At 46.8% G+C, this 22,751-nt stretch overlaps 1 protein-coding gene and 1 pseudogene across 1 annotated transcript in view; both read right to left on the bottom strand.

The window, feature by feature from the left end:
* LOC119379502 (mitogen-activated protein kinase kinase kinase 13) overlaps window positions 1-9,133 on the bottom strand; it is a 419,538-nt gene extending 410,405 nt beyond the window's left edge. The window contains exon 1 of the mRNA XM_037648803.2: window positions 8,916-9,133. Within this exon, the coding sequence (XP_037504731.2) occupies window positions 8,916-9,133 (218 nt within the window). The remainder of the gene's footprint in view (window positions 1-8,915) is intronic.
* A 7,925-nt stretch (window positions 9,134-17,058) lies between these two features.
* Window positions 17,059-22,499, bottom strand: LOC119383838 (uncharacterized; annotated as a pseudogene).
* Window positions 22,500-22,751: the final 252 nt, after the last annotated feature.

Genomic DNA, 22,751 nt, shown 5'->3' with positions numbered 1-22,751 from the left:
TGTTCTGGCACGAGATGAACAACTGCAGCTTGAGTTGCTCGACCATCGGAAGCACGTATGACAGCTTTCTTTAGATGTCAATGGCTTTCTTTTGTGCCATATGTTGCTCATAGAATGAGCCTAATTATATTTAGGCCATCCGAAGAGAGAAAGCAACACATGAGAGAACTATTGGAGGCGCTCACTGGGAAATCGCCGGCAGAGTTTTCGTTGCATACTATGACATTTGTTGGCACTTAACGGCCTTTAACTTTCACAGTGATGCATTCTTCTCTCGTTTGTCCTCTGAGCGTAGTTTGGCGCTCAAGCGGAGCTCATCCGCAGTCTAAGCGGCACTCATGTAATATCAGCGCCCGCAGCATCGAGCGGCCGCTGCTGCGGGTTTGTCAAGCGGCTGATCGCAAGACAAAGCTTGCTGAACCATGACACCGGGCTGCGCATCTGTTGGTGTGGAGCTGCTGGTTTGTGATTATGTCACGTACAAGTATTTTTAGCAACTTATATCCGAGTTTCAGCCCATAACAAACGACGCGGCCGCTGGGCTGGCATGGTCACATTTGACGCACTATAACTTGTTAGCAACCAAAATAATGCAATGTTTTTTTCTGCACAATAGTAGATGACGTCCTTGACTTCAGAGGGATTTTAAAAAAAATTAAAAATGGCTTTTTTGAGAAAATCATTTTCAAATTTCGGCGTTTTTGGTAAATCACTTACATTTCAGCCCAATTTTCGAGTAAAACGGAGCGCGATAAAACCACGCAAATTATTTTAAACGAGAGCGAAAGTATCAAAGTTAATATGTACCGATTTTTATTATCCTCACTTTAAATTGCTTGCAGCAATAAATTCCTGAAATAGAGGTATTTTGTGCGATTTGCCAAGTTTGTGATTTTTTTCTTCAAATGTGCTTCGACAAGCAAGGGAAATAATAGACTCATAAGATTGTATTTCACTTGTTCTTTAAGGGGAATAAATATTGTGACGAAGAAGTGCACCGTTTTTTCCCTAGGTGCGCTCGAAATTCAGAAATCGCGAAATTGGCGGAAAAGCGTTTTTTTGCGGCCAAAATTTTTTTTTTTTTTCAGGCGAACAAAATTTTTTTTCGCAAAACTAACTGCGAAACCATTGTTCTGGGTGTAATGCCTAGACCTACAGTAAATTTGATCACAATCGGGAATGGTGACCGGGACCTCGTGTTCGATCTTATCTGGACACACCCAGTATGAGTTCATGTAGGCGCGTGTTTATCGAACGAGTCATCATAAAGCTTCTGTACATGTTCAGCTTCTGTACGCTGTCAGAAAGAGCGAAAGAAGCCCGGCTAAAGTTTTTCTTTCAGATTATTAACAACAACTTCAGGATAAGCGCGTCCAAATACATTTCGTTTTCCGAATCTCGACTTACGCGTCAAAGGCATGCAAATGAACTAACAGAATATTCATATAGTAATGAAAGTTTTAAACATTCATTTTTTCCACTTGCCATTAGGGAATGGAATCAACTACACCCATCTATCACAAACACCAAGTCGTTCTCGGAATTCGCCAATAAAATTGAAGGTACACACAACTAGTATTGTCCCAATCAGATGTCATACTGCCTACTCCTATTCCGCATTAGTACTTGTCGGTTGCCTCCCCTTGGCGCAGCTAGGAAAACATACAGGCTAATTCCCTCTTCTCTTTGTCTGAAAATACTTTTCATGGGATGTGATATTACTGCTTCTTTGTACAAATGGTGTTCAACCTTAACACAGTGTCACTTGATTGATTTGATAAATGTATGCAAGTTGATCGTATGTATTTATGTAACCACTGTTTGTTGTTGTAATATATTATTGTAACCTTTTTTTTTTCTACGTTCGTTTGCATAGTTTATTATCCTGTAAACATTTCGTATAAATTGTACTGACTATCTGTATTGCCCTCTTGCTACGCTCTCAGCTGAGAGCAGCAGTATTGAAAATAAATAAATAAATAAATAAATAAATAAATAAATAAATAAATAAAATAATTAGTAAGGGCGAGAAACGGCTATTAAAAATCGGCAGTAACAGCCGTCAAACTGTACCCGGCTCCTCAATCCATTTGATATTTTTCGGAGTGAAAACGGGAATTCTTAAAGAAACGTGGCACTCTTCCCATGTTGGGCATTTCATTCGTTGCCGGCCACCCTTTGTTTGTGTCTAATAAGGAAGCAAGCGTGATTTGGAAAGGAAGATCGCGTCTTCCTTGAATACGCGACACCGAAATATGAAACGAAACGCTGTCTTTCTGTATTGACTAGCCCTTTCACAGCTGTGTTGATGTGGTTCAGCGTGGCGCAGTGGTAGAGTACTCGCTTGGAGATTGAGAGGTCGCGAGTTCGAATCCTCGTGGTGGAGCTTTTTTTTTTTCATATGGCTTTTTGTTCTTTTTTTATTGCACTACTGCTTTCTATATGACTTTCTTTACTAATATATTTATGTAGGGAGCGTAGGCTCCGCTGTTTTATCGCTGTACAGCCGTTTTGCGCTTGAGTACCCAGTGCCTCCCAGTAACACGCCGCTCTAGCGGCCCAGTATCCAGCGCGACGCTGGGCCCATAATCGGGCATGCCACTGGACGCTGGTACCCAGTGGCGCTGGGTTTTGCAATAGGGATTTGTATTACTATATGATTCAGCAAGCTATATTCAAGCGTTTCTCGACCCTGGAGGAATACGCGAACGAAAGTTACGTATGATGTTCACATACTCGCACCGTAAAGTGCACTTCACTGCGAAAATACTGACGTATGTGCTGTAACGTGGGTGCTGACGTTACGTCTGACAGACCATAAGTTACCCTTTGAACGCCAGTGTAGTCGACGTGCCTGGTAAGACCACGATGTGTACACAACTACTGCACTTAGAAAAACACGTCGATCCACTTCGTAACGCTTGGCTCAACACCAAAAAAAAAAAGCACCATAGAACTACTTGCTGAGTGCTTCGCATGAAATCGATTCCCGCAAGGCGTGGGATCAGCCGAATATTTAATACCTTGTTGTTCTGTCTACACGTTGTCTCCCAACATTTGAAAAGAATACGTCTGCCATTCGATTTTCGGCTTTCTTCCACTACTGCTATGTGGCATTCTCAGGTCTTCCTCCGAAGTTTCATTTACAGGGCTGGCGGTGTGTTCAGAAGATTTCGTTGTTGAGGCGGCAGTGGTGCAGGATCTTCGGCATCGCGAGAAACAGCAACTGCACCTCCATCAGTTGCTGCTTTTAGTTTTCCAGACGCGGGCTAAGTGACCAGCCCCGGGCTTGGCAAGTGTACGCTCGGAGATATCAGCGGGAGATTTAAGAAGCATTTCATATTGTAAATCCAAAAGATAATTGTGTCAGCGATACGTCCTTGCCTCTGACGTCGAAAGAGCGTGCCTACTTGGCGGAAAAATAAGTTTCAAGTGTCACGTGTCGTGGGAAATGACGCCAATGCAATTTCCAATAAACCACAGTTGAAAGTCGTCCGTGTGTAACGCCTTCTTTTTGTGTACGTGTTTCTGTGTTTTCGCTGGTACCACATTCTCAACCCCATTGTACAACCCACATGACTGCTCCTTCTCGTTCCAGATGCAAGACTTGCAAATACCTTCAAAATGATATTAGAGTTAAGAACGCTGGAAGTCATGTAAAATGTAGTTTTACCTGCGCTAGTTCCAACATTATTTACATGCTCCAATTTCACTTCGTCACAAGCTATACACTGGTGAAGCAGGACAACCAAAATATATTACATAAAATCGGCATCATGCGGACACAGCGAAGTAATTACCGAAAACAGTGGCACAGCATTTTAACGCGGCAGGTCACAGTTTCAATGATCTCAAACTTTACATACTTCAGTCAATCTTGCAGTCCCCGAGAGACCCAAGATATAGAAAGCTTATTAGACTCCAGCCAATAGGTAGAAACGCTTGAAATGGGGCTCTTGAATCGGTCCAATGTAGGAGGTACAGTGAAAGCGCGTTAATTCACATTTCACCGGGCTGAAAATTTAAAAAATGTCTATTACATCAATACACTCATTTTAATGATGAATACGCAAATACTGTACTTATTTCGCATAAGAGCAGTGTAAAAGCCTCAATTTTCATAATGTTTAAGAGCAGCGCAAAAGACAGGACAAAGGACAAGAAGTTCACAGACAAACACTTTCGTCTGTGAACTTCTTGTCCATTGTCCCATCTTTTGCACTGCTCTTAAACATTATGGAACCTTACCAACTAGCCCAGCTGTTGACCTTGCCTCAATTTTCATCATTTGTGACTCTGTACATAACGTGACCACAGTGCAAACACCCATGTCTTAATTCACTCAAAATGTGTTCTGTACTCCATGACAGAGTAAGTGCGACTTCACAAGGAAGTAGGAGGAAAACAGACAAATACACAGCATTGTCCATTTTCTTTCTACATCCTTGTCAAGTCGTGCTTGGACATAGCTCGGCATACTCACTCATGAGTACACTCACTCACGCAGAGTCACGCTTGCTCACACTCTTTTCAAGACCATGAGTGAGAAGCAAATTTATCCAGTCGGCGCACACGTTCAAACTGAGGACTGGTAGTGGTGATCGCCAGCTTATCTGAACATACAGCAATAATTTTACTCTCAGAAGTTGCCCAGCTTTTTTTGTCCTCGTCGGGAATTCCAAAGAACAACAAATTGCACCATCGCAATCTGTTTCCAGCTTCATTACACCTTGATACTACTGCTTGAAGTTGATCAGAAATAGAACTAATATACGTTCAGCGCGATTATACGTGATACATTTTGCGTTCAGCGCCATACGATGTTGCTACGCGCATTGTGCAATATTCTTTCAGCCACAAAGCAAAAAGTTCGTCCTGGAAAAAAAATGTCAGAGGCTCGGCACGTACACGGGAATTTAAATGGCTATTTAACCAGATTACGCAAACAGACTCAACTGCATGCATGATGTGTCATGACTACAATAAATGAGATTGAAAAAAAAGGAACGCCAGGCCTGCGCTGAAACCGCAGCACAGTCACAGCGAAAGCTGGAAGAGCGGCGTTTCTAGAGCCCGTTAAGCTCTCTTGGGGCTACAATACAAGTACACTAGAAAGGTACCCACTACGCCACAAATCAAAATTTTTGTGAAGTTGGGAAGCACCCACTAAGCCATTATTCGTCATTCTATGGAGAAGCGAGGCACCAGCTACACGTCTGTAAGGCATTACGTGCACTTTGTTGACCTGACGACTGATGACGATGAAGAATTATGGCTCAACCCTTTGTAATGGGTTGGCATCTTTAAACGGCCCACCAGTTATGTAATTTGCATTGGGTGACGCCCGGTCGCTATTTCCCTCTCCCGTCATGCTGTATACGTTGACGTGGAAGAGAGACGGGGGGGGGGGGCGAAGAACTTTATTGAGACCCCGAGGTAATGGATCATGCGCTTATGGGCTTCCTTGGCAACCAATACACGTGCACTTGCGAGGAACCCACTACGCTATAAATCATTGTAATCTTACTGAGACCCCGAGGAAGTGGATCATGCGCTTATGGGCTTCCTTGGCAACCAATACAAGTGCACTTGCGAGGAACCCACTACGCTATAAATAATTGTAATTTTTTAGAAGTAGGGCAGCAGGCACTGTGCCATTTTTCGTCATTCTACAGAGAACGTTGGTACCAGCTAAACGCATGTAAGTGATTATGCGCACTTTGTTGATTCTACGCCTGATGACGATGAAGAATTATGGCAGAGCCCTTTGTAATGGGTTGGAAGCATTCAACAACCTACTCGTTGCGCAATTCGCAATTGTTTGACGCCTGGTTACAGAATTCGCGTTGTGCGATGCTTGGTGCTTATTTTAATCTTCTACCACGCTATATTGCATATGCTAATGTGGTTCCTTCCCGACATGAAGCCTGTATAGGACCTTTTTGCAAAGCAGTTTCAAGCACCGGCATGGCTCAGAGGTTGAATACTGGGCTCCCACGCAGAGGGCCCAGGTTCGAACCTCGTTCCATCCTGGAATTTTTTTTCTTATTTAGTTTTTTTTCTTATTTCGAGCGATACTGGTTACGGACACCGGCGGCGGCGGCGGCGGCGGCGGCGCGGCGGCGGCGGCGGCAGCGGCGGCGGCGGCGGCGGCGGCGGCGGACAACTACGGCGCCAAAAACGGCCGGAGAAATGATCTCATAACAGCTTTCGCTGTAAAAACTAATTAGAACAACTAAGTGGGATTACTGTTACAACCACCAACTGATTTGCTGCAGCTGCTGCCCCCCGACGGAGCCGCCGGCGCCCGTTTCCCCGTCCCCACTCAGTTGTGCCACAACTGCAACTATGGCCAACACGCGCTCTCCCATAAAAAGACACCAGACACAGCAGGCCGTACCATGCACTTTTTCATCCAGCGGCCGTGGTTTAATCCTTTCAAATGTTCAAGCTTCCTGTTTTCGACATGCATTGTCATTTATTTTTCTGGCCGTGCTTTTATGGCATCTATGACACACATCAAATACGGAAGCAAGGGTACTTGTGTTCTAGCACTGGCAATGGAATTGGCAATCTTTGAAACCACAAGGCCACCAGTTCAGACTCCTTTTTTACATAACCAGGTGGCAAGATGCATGGCTTGCTGGCATTGCGCGCACAGATTTGCTATTTCTGGGTTCCTAATAATAATAATTGTTAGGGTTTAACATCCCAATACCACCATATGATCATGAGGGACGCCGTGGTGGAGGGCTCCGGAAATTTTGACCACCTGGGGTTCTTTAACCCTTTAATGCCTGAATTATGAAATTATGATAATTATGAAATTCATTTTTCAGCTCTAAATAGCAACCTTAACTTAAATCAGCAGTTGTATTATCCAAAATGCAACTTTAATGCATACTTTTAGGTATGTCGCGAATTCGCGACAATCGGCACTTAAGCCAATAGTAGCTCAATATTGCAACGCAAGTATGGCTTCGCCGCATCAATGAAGCGGATCTCTTCAGGGCGACGTAACTTGGCGTCGTCATTGTTGTTAAATGCAAGTTTGACTTTATTGACTCCTACCAATCACGTGACATCGTGTCGGCCACCATGTGTGCCCTAGACTTCGCCGCCCAGTATAGCCGACTTCTTGGGAGCCGACAGAATGACATGAAGGAGACGGCACTGAGAAATAGATCTAGCTCACCACGAGACAGAGCCAGTCCTTTGTTCGAATTTTTCTGCGTCGCAAACAGATTGCTCTGCTGAACGATGTGTTCCGTGAAGGTGTCATAAAAAATTCCTTGAAATATTCAATAGGAGCTCTGACAGTGTGACATTGAGGATGAGCGGCTTTCCAGTGTGGCATTTCCCGCTGTTTTTGACAGTCTTTTTTTTCCACCGCACTGCATGTTTTGGAGAGGCACTAGCTTGGCTGGTCTACCACATCTTCGCCTTCATCCTCACTGCTCTATGAAGACACTCATGCTTGTGCATGAGGATCGGGATCATCGTCTTCGCTGTCATTGAGACAGCTGTCGTCACTTTTATCTTCAGGTGGCAAGCGCGTGCGAAGCCTTTTTTTCCCATAAAATGAGCGGAAGTCCATCATGAACTTGTCATACCGGCAGTCATCACTGACTGACTCGACATACCACAGAAGCGAGGATCGCTCAGGAAATAACGCACTTCAAAACAATGTGACATGTCGCGTGCGACCTCTTGTATGCGTGCACATCGAAAAAATTTTATAGGAATGGAACTTACGTCCCTCGGGCAGAAAACAACGAAGAAGTGAGAGCCGTTGCACGTGCTTCGCGCTCTCCGGCATCAGATGCACAACACTGGGTTCCAGCTTGCAATACCTTACATGCAATGGCGCTATATGTCTCGTGCTGAAAGCTACATTCGCCGCAAATACGTGACAGCCGCCGGTGAAGGCATCAACGTGTTTTGTGTGTTACTTAATCGGCGTCTTTCGGTATGTGGCGAATTCGCGACAACCGGCAGTAAAGGGTTAAAGGGGTACTGACACAGAATTTCGCGGCCGAGATGGCCTGCGGGATCGATTCCCGTGAACATGCATATACGATCTGCAAAATATCAACAGCAGATATAGCTTGGAAGGTACTTTAAATGAATGCTGATGTTTGCGTGAGCAGTCGACACCCTTGCGCTATTGACACCCTCAAAGGTGACCCTCGGTGACCCCCGTACCTACCTCACGTGACCATGATACAAAAGTTATGGTGACGTAACAGCCACCATTTTTTTGCGTGTTCACTCCAGCAGCCTACTAGCCTACTTCTCGGCGGCTGCTCGCAAACCGCGTGGAAGTGCATCACAGTTCTGTGTGCTGATGTGATCGAGCGCTGCACCCACTAGCTGACACTGGTCGGTAATTAGGAGCCTGTAATTAATTATCTGTTGTGCGCTGCAGCAAACGATGTGCCGTGTTATGAATAACAGGCCCTGAGCAACACACTGCAGAAAAAAAATGGAAGGCCAAAATTTTTGCGTCTGTACCCCTTTAATGTGCACCTAAATCTAAGCACACGGGCCTCAAGCATTTTCGCCTCCATCGAAAATGCGGCCACTGCGCACCTTCGTCTATCGATTCCTCAGGTGCGCATTTCAAAGGGTCCACCGGAGTGGTGGGTCCACTACCCATGTCCACTACTGCCCACTGCAGAGAGAATCCCGCTTAATGCATATTAACAGGTATGAATCATTGCTTGAGGTAACCATGTCATGCCTGGCCACTAGGGGTGATGTTGGCTTCAATGCAAGTATACCAGCCAATATTAGGCCAATGTAGAAACAAAAGTAGGTTATAACTTGACGCATTGCTCTTCTATGAGTACTGTACGAGGTATAGCTTGCTAAGAGATTGGTACCACTGCCAGATAACTGTTTGCACAGCTTACTTGGGCGACTTGAGGTCCCTGTGAATGATGCTCCGAGAGTGGAGGTAGTTCATCCCAGAGGCTATGTGCTTGCTCCATTCTACCACAGTGGCAGGCGGGATGATGCGGCCATTCTTGAGTGCGTCGTACAGTTGCCCATAGGGACAGTATTCCATGACTATACAGAAGCACGGCTCTTGAGTGCACACCCCCCTGCACAGCCAATAAGGATGACACATAATTGTAAGCACTACAAAATGGTTTGTGTATTAAGCCTCGTTACCGACTTTAGATGGTGCCCTATGACGTACATGTGGGAGGTATATAACAGCTGCATCTTACCGGTACTTACCTACGGAACAGAAACCTGGAGACTTACAAAGAGGGTTCAGCTTCAATTGAGGACGACGCAGCGAGCGATGGAAAGGAAAATGATAGGTGTAACCTTAAGAGACAGGAAGAGAGCAGAGTGGGTCAGGGAACAAACGGGGGTTAAGGACATCATAGTTGAAATCAAGAAGAAGAAATGGATATGGGCCGGGCACGTAGCACGTCGGCAGGATAACCGGTGGCCATTAAGGGTAACTGACTGGATTCCAAGAGATGGCAAACGCGTGAGGGGGAGACAGAAAATTAGGTGGGTAGATGAGATTAAGAAGTTTGCCGGTATTACGTGGCAGCAGAAAGCACAGGACCGGGTTGATTGGTGGAACATGGGAGAGGCCTTTGCCCTGCAGCGGGCGTAGACAGGCTGATGATGATGATGATATGACGTACAATCAACTAAACAAAAGTGGATTGTTCAGTGCCATGCTCGACAGATTATACAGCCAAATTTTGAAAACATTTTTGCACTGCCTTTTATTGCCACACAGCAAGTAAAGATTCAAGTCACAGAGGCAAATCGTGCAAAACACTGCAGCACAAGGTGACAATTCACACTGAGCCGGTCAAAATGGCTGCAACCACATTCCCTGGCAACAGGGAATGTGGTTGCAGAGCCCTTTCCACGGTGTCACAGGCATAGGTCGGCAAAAAATGTGGAGCTCACTCAGACTCGCTCACGAAACACATCTTACCCTTAGGGCTCACTCGGACTCAGATTCACCAAACTTTTCCTCATCCGGACTCACTCGGACTCAGACTCACTATAATCTTTCTCAACCGGACTCACTCGGACTCAGACTCACCAAAAGATAATTCACTCGAACTCACTCAGACTCAGACTCACGGCTCGATCTGAGTCTGAGTGAGTCTGAGTGAGTCGACTCATGAGTCCTTTAGCCTATAATTAGCCTTTTTCTACCGTGATGTCAATGCCCGTTAACGCCAATATCTCGCATAATCGGTGCGCTACTTAGCATCTTTTGATCTCGTACCTTCAAATAGGAGTTATCTGAGTTTGCAGTTCAGTAAGGACCTTTTTATTGAAAGAGATGACTCACATGAGATATTTTTATCAGTAACTTCCCGTGAAAAAGTTTGCGGGGGGAGGTCAAAGCACTTCCTCCCCCTCTCCCTCCTCACTCACGCCTCTGATCAATAAATATTGAGCTGACGTATGAACGGTAGCGCGCTGAAGTATGTGGGACTATACGTGAGTATAAACATGAGCCGACATAAGACTGATAGTAATGCTGAAGTAGAGTAGATAGGACCATAGGTCGGCAAAAAATGTGGAGCTCACTCAGGCTCACTCATGCAACATATTTTGCCCTTAGGGCTCACTCGGACTCAGGCTCACCAAAATTTTCCTCAACCGGACTCACTCAGACTCAGACTCACCAAAATTTTTCCCAACCGAACTCACTCGGACTCAGACTCACAAAAACTTCACTCACCCGGACTCACTCAGACTCAGACTCACGTCTCGATATGAGTCTGAGTGAGTCTGAGTGAGTCGACTCATGAGTGAGTTTGCCGACCTATGGTCACAGGTGGAGCATTCGGAAGTGAGTTGATCAAATGGGTTTACAATATCCATTCGTGTTGGATGGCACACAGTTCTCACTCAACATGCTGATTTACTTTTGTCATAATGCAGAGGCACATGAAATGTCTCATACTTGATTAAATGAATGCTTAACTGAAAGCTGAATTATCAAGGACAGTAAACCAACGGCCTGCAGTGGACATAAAAGATGCCATTGACAATGTGTCTTTCCAGCCAAGTCCCGTCCTTCCTTCCCCAGTTCAGTGGAAGGCCTCTCCCAGTAATACATGTCATTTCATGTTCCTTTCGCTACCACCGTGGCCAGCCACATCTGTTTATTATCTGACCTATTCCAACCTCTTCATGTTACGCCTACCATTTTCTCTTCCACTGTGCACTGCATGGTCCCTAATAAAGCCCCTCCGTGTGTTTTCCGCTGCCTAGGTTAAGTAGTAGTATCAACCCGTCCTCCCTTTTTCCGGACCAATGGAAAAGGAAGTGCCGCCATGCTGTTTCTGCTGCGTTCGATCACGTGACTGTGCTGCGTGCTCCGCGCAGGCCTGACAATTTCTTTATCAGAAGAGCTGTTTCGCACATCAGAGAGTACGTTCAATGCTTCCGAGATGGTGCTCACTCCCTTGACACAATGCACTGAGCCCGCTAAAAAAAAGTCGTAATTGACTTTTGAGAAAATAAATACTATGGCTCTGAAGGGTACACTGGTTTGTGCTACTTGATAGGAATTCGCGGTACAGTTACTTGCGCTCCTCTGAAGAACGACGCCTGATGCAGCCTTTCTGTGCGGCGACACTTGATGCATGGCAGATATGCCAGTGAATTCGACGCTGCCGCCAACAGTGGCTAATCATCAGTTCCTACACATTTTTATCAGTATTTAGGAATTTCCTGGACAGGCTTGCTTGGGGAAGGACACCGGTCCCAGAATGGAGCATTTGCCCGGTCTGCTCTTACAGGTTAGTTACTATACTTGTTGCCACAGGCATACCGCACAATACGGGACAATGTGAATGACACAAACACACATACACAGTAGAGCACTGCACGGGCCCGGGCCGGCCCGAAAGCCCGAGCCGGGCCGGGTAAGGGGTTGTTGGATCGGGCTCGGGCCCGTGATCTTCGGGCTCGGGTCGGGCTCGGGCCTGAGCCAGGCCCATATTAGCCCGAGTCTCATACGTATATGTATAATTGCGTGTGTACGTTGTGTGGCTTTGTTTTTGTTGTTTTGTGGGGTTTAACTTCCCGAAGCGACCCAGGCTATATGAGACGCCGTCGTTGAGGGCTCCGGGTAATTTAACCACCTGGAGTGCATTGGCGTGCACAGAAATTGCATAATACAAGACGTCTACAATTTTGCTCCAACAGTATGGTACACGGGATTTCAAGACGCGCCTAATATAAGTTTCCGCCATTATAGTGAGTGAAAGACGTTCTTGGGTACCGTGTAAGGAAAGCAACGTCAAACTGCCTATATTAGTGTATATAAGATGTGCTCGTTTGTATCTAGGGAAATATTTCGAGTATGCAGCTACGCTCACATGCCCGTAGACTGGCCAACGCGACTTGTGAGTCATTAATAGAGAGTTTTAGCAAGTTACGGAAGTACGGTACGCAAACACGGTAAGGCAGTACGGTAGCGTTCCTCCTTTCCCGCTGCTTGTGCTATTGCCGCTCCCCGTTCCAGTGGCAATGCGTACCCCAAACGACAGGCGCCTCGTTAACAATGCGTAGGCTGACGGGCAACAATGAGGCGTGACAACCCCACAGTAACTTTGAAAAAGCTTTTGTGGTGTTGGAGTGCCTTTACCGGCAAAAGGTCGAATGAATGAATGCACAACTTTATTTTTCCCTGGTTAACGGGAAGGGGGCAAAGGGACAGAGGGTGCGGGGAGGACCTACTTCAAGTAAGCCTCCTCTACCCTCTCAGCCCACTCCAGGATGGCCTCCAGAATGTCGGGCCTCGAGCTGCGCAAGGCAGCCTCCCACTGCTCCTCACAAGAAATTAGGCGTGCCAGGAAAGGGGGAAGAGGGTTTCATACGGTAGCGTATTTACGTACCGTAACCAGCTAAAACTCTCTAATATCTCAGGAGCTGTTTTTCGTGCATTTTAAGTGCAAGATGCAGAGCGACTCTTATCACAGTGCGAACACTGTTGTTGATTTTCTCATTACACGTGGTGAGGCGCCAGACCACAGAGACACTCGTTTCCCCGAGTGTGGCTCACAACTGGAGTGATGAGGCTAGAGAAGCGATCCGGGATTCTGGGAATACCCAACACACAGACTGATTAGTTTTATTTAAACCACCCTTTATTCAACACACCGTTACTGTACACACGTCTGACACGAGGACGGTGGCTCGCTCGTTAACGGGTGTGCCTAGCTTTGACAGATCTATGGCACTGCGGTGGCGGTGACTCGGGGAAGAAGGGTGGGACAAAGAACATTGTTTTGAACACAAAAACGTAGTGTAGGTTGGGTGCAGTTGCCTGTCGAGGAGTCAACAGGACAGCTTTAATTTATGTAACGCTGCCCAGCCTGGTATATTCCTCCCAGAAGCAGCTAGAGCACGTTTTTTTCCCCATTACATTGTGCAATAGATGAAGTTTGCAGGAGACTTGCTACTTTTACTCAACAGCCCTAGCTCGTATGCAGTTGATGTAGACTCAACCTAAAAATGTATGTCATGCTTTTTTTTCTCCACTTTATGCAGGTATTATATTTTGTAGTTGTTCTTTTAAATGCAAAAATGAGATTGCGTCGTTAGCACGGCGTTCGTACATGAAAGAGCCAGCTATGACTCCAATTATATTTTATATTGCCCTGCAATCATTTCGCAAGAGTGTTACACGCGTAATTCACCGAAAGTATACACAGTACCAGTGAAAGTCGTGACACTGAAAGAAGTTCCTAAAACAATCTCTAGAAAATATCTTGTGTGCGGCAGGTATCTTCACAATAACCGAAGGTTGGACAGTGCCTCCTTTATGCTCAAGGCATAACTAGCCGAAACGGACCTGGCCGGGCCGGGCCGGGCCCAAACCTTTCGGGCCCGGGCCGGGTACGGGCCACATTTAAGAACACCGGGCCGGGCTCGGGCGGGCCGGAGCATGGTGTTTACGGGCCGGGCCGGGCCCGGGCCGGAAAAATCGGCCCGTGCAGTGCTCTAATACACAGTGCTTGCTGTGTATACTTGCTGTCCTCGCAACAGCATTCGTTGCTTTCTTATGGTGTCGTGCCCCAGCAAACTGCTCCTTATGCTTGAACGCTGTAACAACTGGTTTCACATGTATACTTGTAGCCTATTGTTATTACAGCATAGACTGCTTATAACGTAAGAACGATGATTATAACAATTATAACATACGTCGCCGGAGTCGTGAATATCTGCACTATAAGCGGTAACGCACTATAAGCAAAACAACATTTTTCAAAAGCTGCACATGTGCAAAACATGAACAGGCATCCACGCGATTCCGACAATCGAGGCATGCGACTCGGGTGTAAATGTGCATGCCCTTAAATTTGCAAATGCTGAAAGGTTACGACCACGGACGTGCGGTGCTGACATAACGAACACAGGAAAAAAAAACACCGTAGCAGAAAGTGGCCAACTAACTTATCGGACCTCCTCGTTTATGCAGACTTCGTCGCGGTACCACTGTGCAAAAACTGCACTTCTACTAGCAACTGAAATTCCGCAAGCTTTGGATTTTCCGGGTGCGTGCGTTTCATGGAATTCTAAGCAAATTATGTATTTTTAAAAATTCACAAAGAACACTGCGTTTTTTAAAATCAGTCAAATTTGGGACGCTATGCCTACTTCTGTAAACATCTTAGCTTGTTCATTTTTGCAGTACGAATAGGCCTTAATGTTAATAATGAACCACTGCATTAGTATTTCTCTAATAATTTTCAAAGTAATAAATTTTCATGCTCGAAACACCAAAAACAGAAAAGTGCTCCTCCATTCAAAAATCTATAATAAAAAAAAACCAATCTCAATTTTTTTCGAAGTCCCCCAAAATGTTCTCAAAGGACTGCAGAATGATATTATGAAAAAACATGTTGCATCATTTTTATTGGAACAAAAGCAGAAAATGTCAAACATTGTGTTTCCAGAGCGTGGTGGCTACTGCATAAAGGATATCTCTAGTAACAAGAAAATACAATAACACGTCTTTTTTCTTCTCTGAGCTTCGCTAAACAACAGTAATGATCTATTGTCGGAAAGTGGGAACTGTTTTGTAAAGAAAAAGATCGTTCTAATTAAATGCATTTGCATGGTTTGCGACTTCACGCCAGTGTTAGACATCCCTCAGTCCACAGTAGGCGCTTTCAGTTGTAGCCTCCTTTTCTTTCATCTATTTCAGTTGAGTATAATTCATATCTTGAGTGCTAAAGAACGCATTCCCTCTATGCGTCTCTTATGATGATGTGCTGTGCCAGAATTGAGAGATTGGTATAAAAGGCAAGGTCTCTTCAGGAATGGAAATGAATTTCTGGAGAGCGGTCGCCAAGAGGTTTTTTTGTTGGCCCCAATGTGTACATTGTGAAACCTTATGTGATCAATGCAGAGTTTAAAAAGAATCGATAACATGAAGATTGGTGGCAGCAGTTCTGACCACGGACAAAGCACGTTTTGTTTGCATTGCATCTGTTTTGCTCTGCATGTCCTTGTATCTCTTGAAGCAGTGCTGGCAGATCTGGTCTCCCTCGAATTGAGCGCGCATCCTGCTTCATGACCCTCTGCAGAAGAGAGACTCGATCCGATATCTTCTACACAACGAAAATTCCACTGCAGCGGAATTTTCTTTTTGTGCACCATGAGGTAGACCGTACAAAAAACTCGGTCATGGCTATAACGCCTACCCATAGCCACCTTCAGAGCGTAGGACAGGGATCGCGCTAAAGTGAGGCACAATTTGGATGCTTAACTGCTATCTCAGGTGGTGTTTGGCTGACTGGCACAGCCGTGCTCGTTGCTGTCGTCTGCTCAGGTGGGCGTCTATCGCGCCGCCCTTTGCACCTGTCCGCGTAATGCATGCTTTACACGAAGGCTTGTAGCGCGGGCCACTCGATCCGCCACATGATCCGCACAGTGCGGATCCAGAGACCGGGCGGGAGAGAGACGAGCGGTGAAAAATGTCTAGTGTAACCAACACAATCGACACCCCAGCATTTTCTCGTGCAGAGCGACAAAGCCTGGCAAACCATGTGTGGTTGTTGTGCTTAAGTTGCAGTGCGGTACTCGCCGTTCACCACTGTCGCCATTTGCGATTTCTCACATTCTTACAATGCATGATTGACTCAGCTACACTAATTTTGCGTTTAGCTTCGCTGCTTTTATATAAGCGCATTTACTAAAAAAAATTATCCAGAGGAATGAAAATGTCCGTGCTGCCTGTCGACGAGGAATATAAGTGGTGTCGCAAATGCATATAATTGGAACGATCTTTTTCATTACAAAACAGTTCCCCCTTTCCGACAATACATCATTACTGTTGTTTAGCGAAGCTCAGAGAAGATAAAAGACGTGTTACTGTATTTTCTTGTTACTATAGATGTCCTTTACGCAGTAGCCACCACGCTCTGGAAACACAATGTTTGACATTTCATCACAGTCGGAAGCATCTGTCGATACAGTGACTGAAAGCGCCGGATCGAACATTTGAAGGACTGTGCTCGACGAAAGCATCTTTTTTTACCCTTCTGAAACTTGTCTGCTTCGGCTGACCAGATGAATGGCTCATTTTTGCGAAGCAAGACTCTCATAGGCTCGACCACTTGTGCCAAACGTGGAACAAATTTCGAGTAGTACTCTACAAGACCCAAGAACGAACGGAGGGCAGCAACATCGGTTGGCACAGGGGTGTTAACTATGGAGTCAATCTTCTCAGGAAGTGGCGAGATACCACGTGCAGTGACCTTGTGCCCTAGAAATGCGAGCTCTGGAACGTCAAAGACGCATTTGTTGTTCAGTTTCAGGCCTGCATCCTTGATCTTCTGCAGGGCTGTTTTCAGGTTCAAGAGGTGTTCTGCAGTCTTGCCAAAAACGATCACATCATCAATGTAGAACAACACACCAGGGCAACGGTCAAGGATTACTGCCATCATGTTCTGAAATGCCGCTGGGGCAGAAGCTAACCCAAAGCATACTCTCTTGAATCGAAAAAGTCCATCGTGAGTGATGAAGGCTGTTAGGTCCCTGCTGTCAGGGTGCAAGAGAACCTGATGGTAAGCGGAAGCCAAGTCAAGTTTTGAGAAATGTGTAGCGCCTACCAGAGCATGGAGAAGCTCTTCTGTGTGAGGCAACGGGAAACTATCTGGAACAATAGCCTTATTCGGCTCTCGGAGATCTACGCAGATCCTGATGCTGCCACCTTTCTTGTCCATAATATTTTAGAGCAGCGCAAAAGACGGGACAAAGGACAAGAAGTTCACAGACGAAGCGCTCGTCTGTGAACTTCTTGTCCTTTGTCCCGTCTTTTGCGCTGCTCTAAAATATTATGGAATCTTACCAACTAGCCCAGCTGTCGACCTTGCTGCAATATCTTTCTTGTCAACAACGACAATGGGGGACACCCATTCGGAAGCATCGATGCGCTCGATGATGTCAAGGCTTAGTAACCTTTGAAGCTCATTTGACACTGGCGCGCGGAGAGAATATGGCAAACGGCGAAGTTTGGAAGTTACAGGCTGCACGCCCTGATGCGTCTTAACCCGATGCGTGAACCCCTTAGCAAGGCCCAAGTCGGAACTGAAAAGTGAAGCGAACTCGCTTGCCAAGGCTGGCGGAAAATTTTCTGGACCGGGTTGCGCGTTGGACAGTGCGGAAATGTTGGCAAGTGGAACGAGGTACCGTGTCATTGACACATGTCAACGGAGCAACAGACGTAGTCGTATGTAAGCACTTGCGAGTAGAACCCTCAATGCGAAGACTTAAGGCTTTAATGCTGTCAAGGCCGATAAGACAAGTTCCTCAGCGAACAACATAAAAACAGAGTGACGCGGTGCCAGGGTGTCTACCGAGTTGACATTTCTAAATTCCCTGAGTTTTCCAGGTTTTCCCTGAGTGTTTTTGCTGAAATTCCCTGAGTGAAACAGAACTTTGTTTTATGTCAAGATGGGTAGACACCATATCGCTCGGTGATGTCACTACGCATTTTAGAAAATGAAAACGACTTAATCCCATTTGAATAGTACACAGAACAGATAAACCTCAATATAGCGAAGTTGGTAAAAGCGGCAACTCACTTCGTTATATCGAAACTTCGTGAAACTGAAATTCGACCTTTCATGCAAAGCATAGTTACTGAAGGATTAATCTTAAACTAAAAAGGCCACAAGAATGCTCGACTAATATGGCAACATGAAAAAGCTTTTTTTTAAATTTTTTGCGTGAAAAAAAAAATTAATTTTGTTGAAACAGTATGGAGAGCTGGGCGAGTTGGTTTGAGGACATTCTTTGTGCGCGCGCCGAAATGTTTCCAAGAATGTCAATTTTGTTGAGCCTGAGATGCCGCAATCACAGTTAGATGCCTTGCCAGAGTGTCACATGTAAAGATGAAACAAATGCGGGTTTAATGCACTGTGGAATTGCGCTTGTTCTGCTGCTGCGGGTTGTTGTCAAATCCTCGCGCGTTGCCTAGAGCAATGCAACGCCTTTGCTATCATGTTGCCCAACCGAACTATTTGCTCTCCACGAACGCACAACATCGAAAACCATCCCACGTTAGAAAAAAAGAGTCAGTTTCACCGCGAGAGCAAAATAGTAAATCCGATAGCAACAAAGAGGAATTTTATATGAATATAGGCTAGCAGCTCGCTCCTTCAGGAAACGCAGCCGCTGCACTAAGAGAAGTGCCCTATCTATGATCTATGGCTCAGGGGTGGATTCAGGTACATAATGGGGGGGGGGGGGGTACAAAGGCTGAATCCAACGCTCAGCAGTGCATTTTGGTGGGTCACGCATATTTACAACACCCCAGAGGGGATTATGGCGGTGCCTAAGAAGCCTTCGTTGGAAATGTGCATAGGGAAGCAGGAAAGGGTAGAGCAATGAGAGGTAGAGAGCAGGGACAAGATTCTCTTTACCCCTTTTGGACAGTGGCAGGCAAAGCAACCTGACAAAGGGGGCAAACTCGACAAGCAAGCCTGACAAAGGAGGTGGACGACAGGCACTGAAGGGAGGGGGCGGGGGCTGGCTTGGGGGGGGGGGGGGCGATCGCCGCTACCGCCCCTCCCCCCGGGATCTGCCACTGCTATGGCTTCAACGGAAGTTCTGCAATTAGAGCACAACACCTACAAAGGTATGAGCCGTATGCTGATCCCCACTAAAGATACCGCAGCGCACGCGACCACGCCCGCTGGTACAAAGTACGCACTTCCTGTCGGACTCACGCAGCCAGCCCCCCCCCCCCCCCTTCCCAACGCGCCGGCTCCTATCCATGTGCCCATCGCGCGAATGAGACAGTCGGCTCGTTTCATCTCTGCTTAAGCCCCGTTCGTCGGCAGCGCTCGCGCACTTTCACTCGCACATGGAGCATGCGACGCGCGGGGTGATGTAATCGCGATTTGGACTTGATAGGGAAGATCATGGCGAAGGCAAAAAATTCGCGTCGGAGTGTCTATATAATTGCTATCGCAAAAAAAAAGCAATATAGCTGCGGGCTAAGATCGCATGAAAGCACGGCAACAGCGTGAATTACGGCACATCCGATTATGGTGGAAACGTTACTGTTTTCCGACATCGCGCGCCGAATCGAGCATGTGGGACCCGTGCCGGTGTCGCGAATTTCGGTCGCCTCTATGCCATGGCTCTAAAAAGTTTTGTAGTTCGGCTTTGTAGCAAACACCCACGTGGTGTGGCTGGTAATTGCCAGCTGCAGCCCCAAAAAATTTCAGTCGACTGCCTAAAACTTGTTTCAGCAGTGCCCTCATCGGGAAAAAAGAAATAAAGAAGCTTTCACTTGCTGTGAATGGGCCCGTTAGTTACGCTAGCTCTCGCCTGGAAATTTATTATATTCTTCACGGAGTCCTAAACAGCATCTTTGAAGCTCGGGATCACAGCGAGTGAGCCAGGGGCGTAGCCAGAAATTTTTTTCGGGGGGGGGGGGGTTCAACCATACTTTATGTACGTTTGCGCGTGTGTTTGTATGTGTGCGTGTATATATAGGCAAGCAAAATCAAAAAATTTCTGGGGGGGGGGGGGTCAACCCCACCCCCCCTGGCTACGCCCCTGGAGTGAGCTCTCCGATAACAGCCAACAAGTGTCTTTTTTCTCGCCGATCGGGATGGCTTGCCAGATACGAGCCTTGTCGAAGACATCCGCTTCCTGCGCGATCGCGATCGCTTGCAAGATAACTCAAGCTCGTTACATCTACTACTAATCATGCTTGTTACTTGACACACGGCGATAACAAAAACACCATATCGGGCGCTAACGCACAGCACGCGCTAGAAAGATTACAGAACTACACCGCGTACTCCCAGAACATCCTGACAACATTGCGCGATATGATGTGTCGTGGTTCGCGGTTCCCGCATGCCACGCATTAGCCGGATTCTCTCCCACTTCACCGCTCCGAAGGCGATGACAGCATCAAGGTGCGCCACTTCTCCGCAGCCGCAGCGGCCGTTTGATTTGAAAAATGCGTTCACAAAATATCGAGCAAGCGCTACCGCGATTTTCGTCGCCTTTCAATAAAGATACTGTGGACTTTCCCTGACGGGAGCACAATTTCCCTGAGTTTTCCCTGAGAATTTCCAGACTACCCAAAATCCCTGAGAATTCCCGGTTTTCCCGGTCGGTAGACACCCTGGGTGCGCCCTTTGAACTGTACATCTGCCGTGAAACAACCTAGCACGCAAATGGGACGTTGGGACGTCAAACAATGTGACGTGCGGGGCAGGCAGAAGCGAAATGCCCTGAAAATGTCGACGGAATGCTTGCTCTGACAAAATTGAAACAGATGACCCTGAATCAACAGGAAGTGTAAGCCTGACGTTCGCAACCAGCACTTCTACGTGAATTCCCTTACGAGCGGAACGTTCCACAGTCAACACTTGCTCAGTACTGCTACACGACGATACATCGTCATCACATTCTACTTCGCGGACCCTGCCTTGCACTTGAGCTCGTTTGCGGTTGCATAAATTTTGAAAGTGGCCCTTGCGACCGCAAAACAAACAAAACAAACAACTTTTCCCATGCGCTGGGCACTGCATATCTGATGCGAAGTGATCCCGCAAGCCGCATCGGAAGCAGTGCGGCGACGCGGAGCGCCTACTGTGTTCTCGGTTCCGTTCAGGGGGGCGGTGCCCCTGCGGCGCACGTGAGCCGCTGGCACTTTTCGTTAGCTTCTGCTGAAAGTGGGCTGCAGGCTGTGAATTGCTCTTTTGCGATGAATGCAATGGTTTCTTACGACAACGCTGCATTGAAACTTGGTCGACCGAAGGAGAAAATTCCTTTAGCTCTTCAGCTCCTTGCTCAAATTGGAGCGCAATTCGCACCGAGCCTTCGAACGAAAGTGAGGGGCCCTCAAGCAATAACCGTTCACGTACGCGGTTGGAAGCTATGCCGGCAACAATTTGATCCCGCAGGGCATCATCCTGAGAAACGAACGAACAGTGTGACGCTAGCTCCCGTAGGGCAGCAAGAAAGTCATGAACGGACTCGCCTGAGTATTGACGGCGGCGGTGAAAACGATGACGCACGACGACAGCGTTGCAGGACGTCGAAAAGTAGTGCCGTAATGCCACGAGTGCAGTGTCGTATTCGTCAGAGGTGGCTGCGGCAGACTTATCCCCGTCCTTAAAGGGGTACTGACACGAATATTTTCAGTTGTCGTTTTTTTGCGTAAAATGAAAGGCCAAGCCCTCAAGAGCCTAGAAAAAGTAGTGATAAGCGCGAGTGCGCCCTGAAAAAGTAATTACAGTATGTTTTTAAAAGCTAGTTTCGGTTCCTACTGTACCCTGACGTCACAACACGAGCTTCTCGTCACGTGCTCGCACAATATATAGTGACGTTTCCACGCACAAGCGGCCATTTTGGAAGTTTTGATGACGTACAAGCGGCCATCTTGGAAGTTTCGGCACCTAACGTCATCACAACAAGCCAGACTGCTGCGTGAAGTCACCGGAATTTGTACTGTAGCCTGACGTCAAGCTAGTGCCGATGTCAGTAGGTGCGCCATGGAAAAATTGCCTTTAATATCAAATTAAAATATCTTATTAGCACTTGCTGAGCTTCACACTTGCTCAGAGCTGTCTCTGCATACAGGAGATATGTATGGCAGAGTAAACTCGCATTCGAAAAAAGGGGTCAGTACCCCTTAACGGCGAGCGCTGCGGCGCTTCGCACTGGTGGTGCTGCGGCGGTCGACCCTGCAGGTAAGGTCTGATAAATACGCTGGCCCTCGGGCCCCAAACAATGCAAACGGATAGCCTTGCGTCGTGCTGGCGTGAACTCGGCGGCCCCTGACGCCACCAGGTAGACGTTGAACATCTGCTGCCACTGCTCCCATGGTAGTGGCACGGCCGCTGGATAAAAAGCGGTAGTGGCGGCCGGCCGAGCGTCGCAAGGAAGAACGGCGGCGGAGCGAGCCCGGGGAAACTCATGTTGGGGCGGGCGCGGACGGTGCGCAGGGGACTTTTACGACATTCTCGTCGCCAATGTAATATCTAAGGAAGGGAGTCAGACTCCAGCCGTCACGATGAATGGAACAAGAAGTGCCTTTATTGACTAAAAAAAAAGAAAAAAAACTTCCTTGTTTTATGTTGGCCTAATACCTTATCCACATTGATTAAATCTATGTTATTATACCAAAAAAAAATATAAATTCACGGTCCATCTCTCTGCCTCTTAAGGCAGAATGACCTTATTTTTCCCCATTATTTATTTTT

This window comes from Rhipicephalus sanguineus, chromosome 1 (genome assembly GCF_013339695.2).
Source record: "Rhipicephalus sanguineus isolate Rsan-2018 chromosome 1, BIME_Rsan_1.4, whole genome shotgun sequence".
Taxonomy (NCBI): Eukaryota; Metazoa; Arthropoda; class Arachnida; order Ixodida; family Ixodidae; genus Rhipicephalus; species Rhipicephalus sanguineus.
This window is presented reverse-complemented; position numbering and strand designations above follow the sequence as displayed.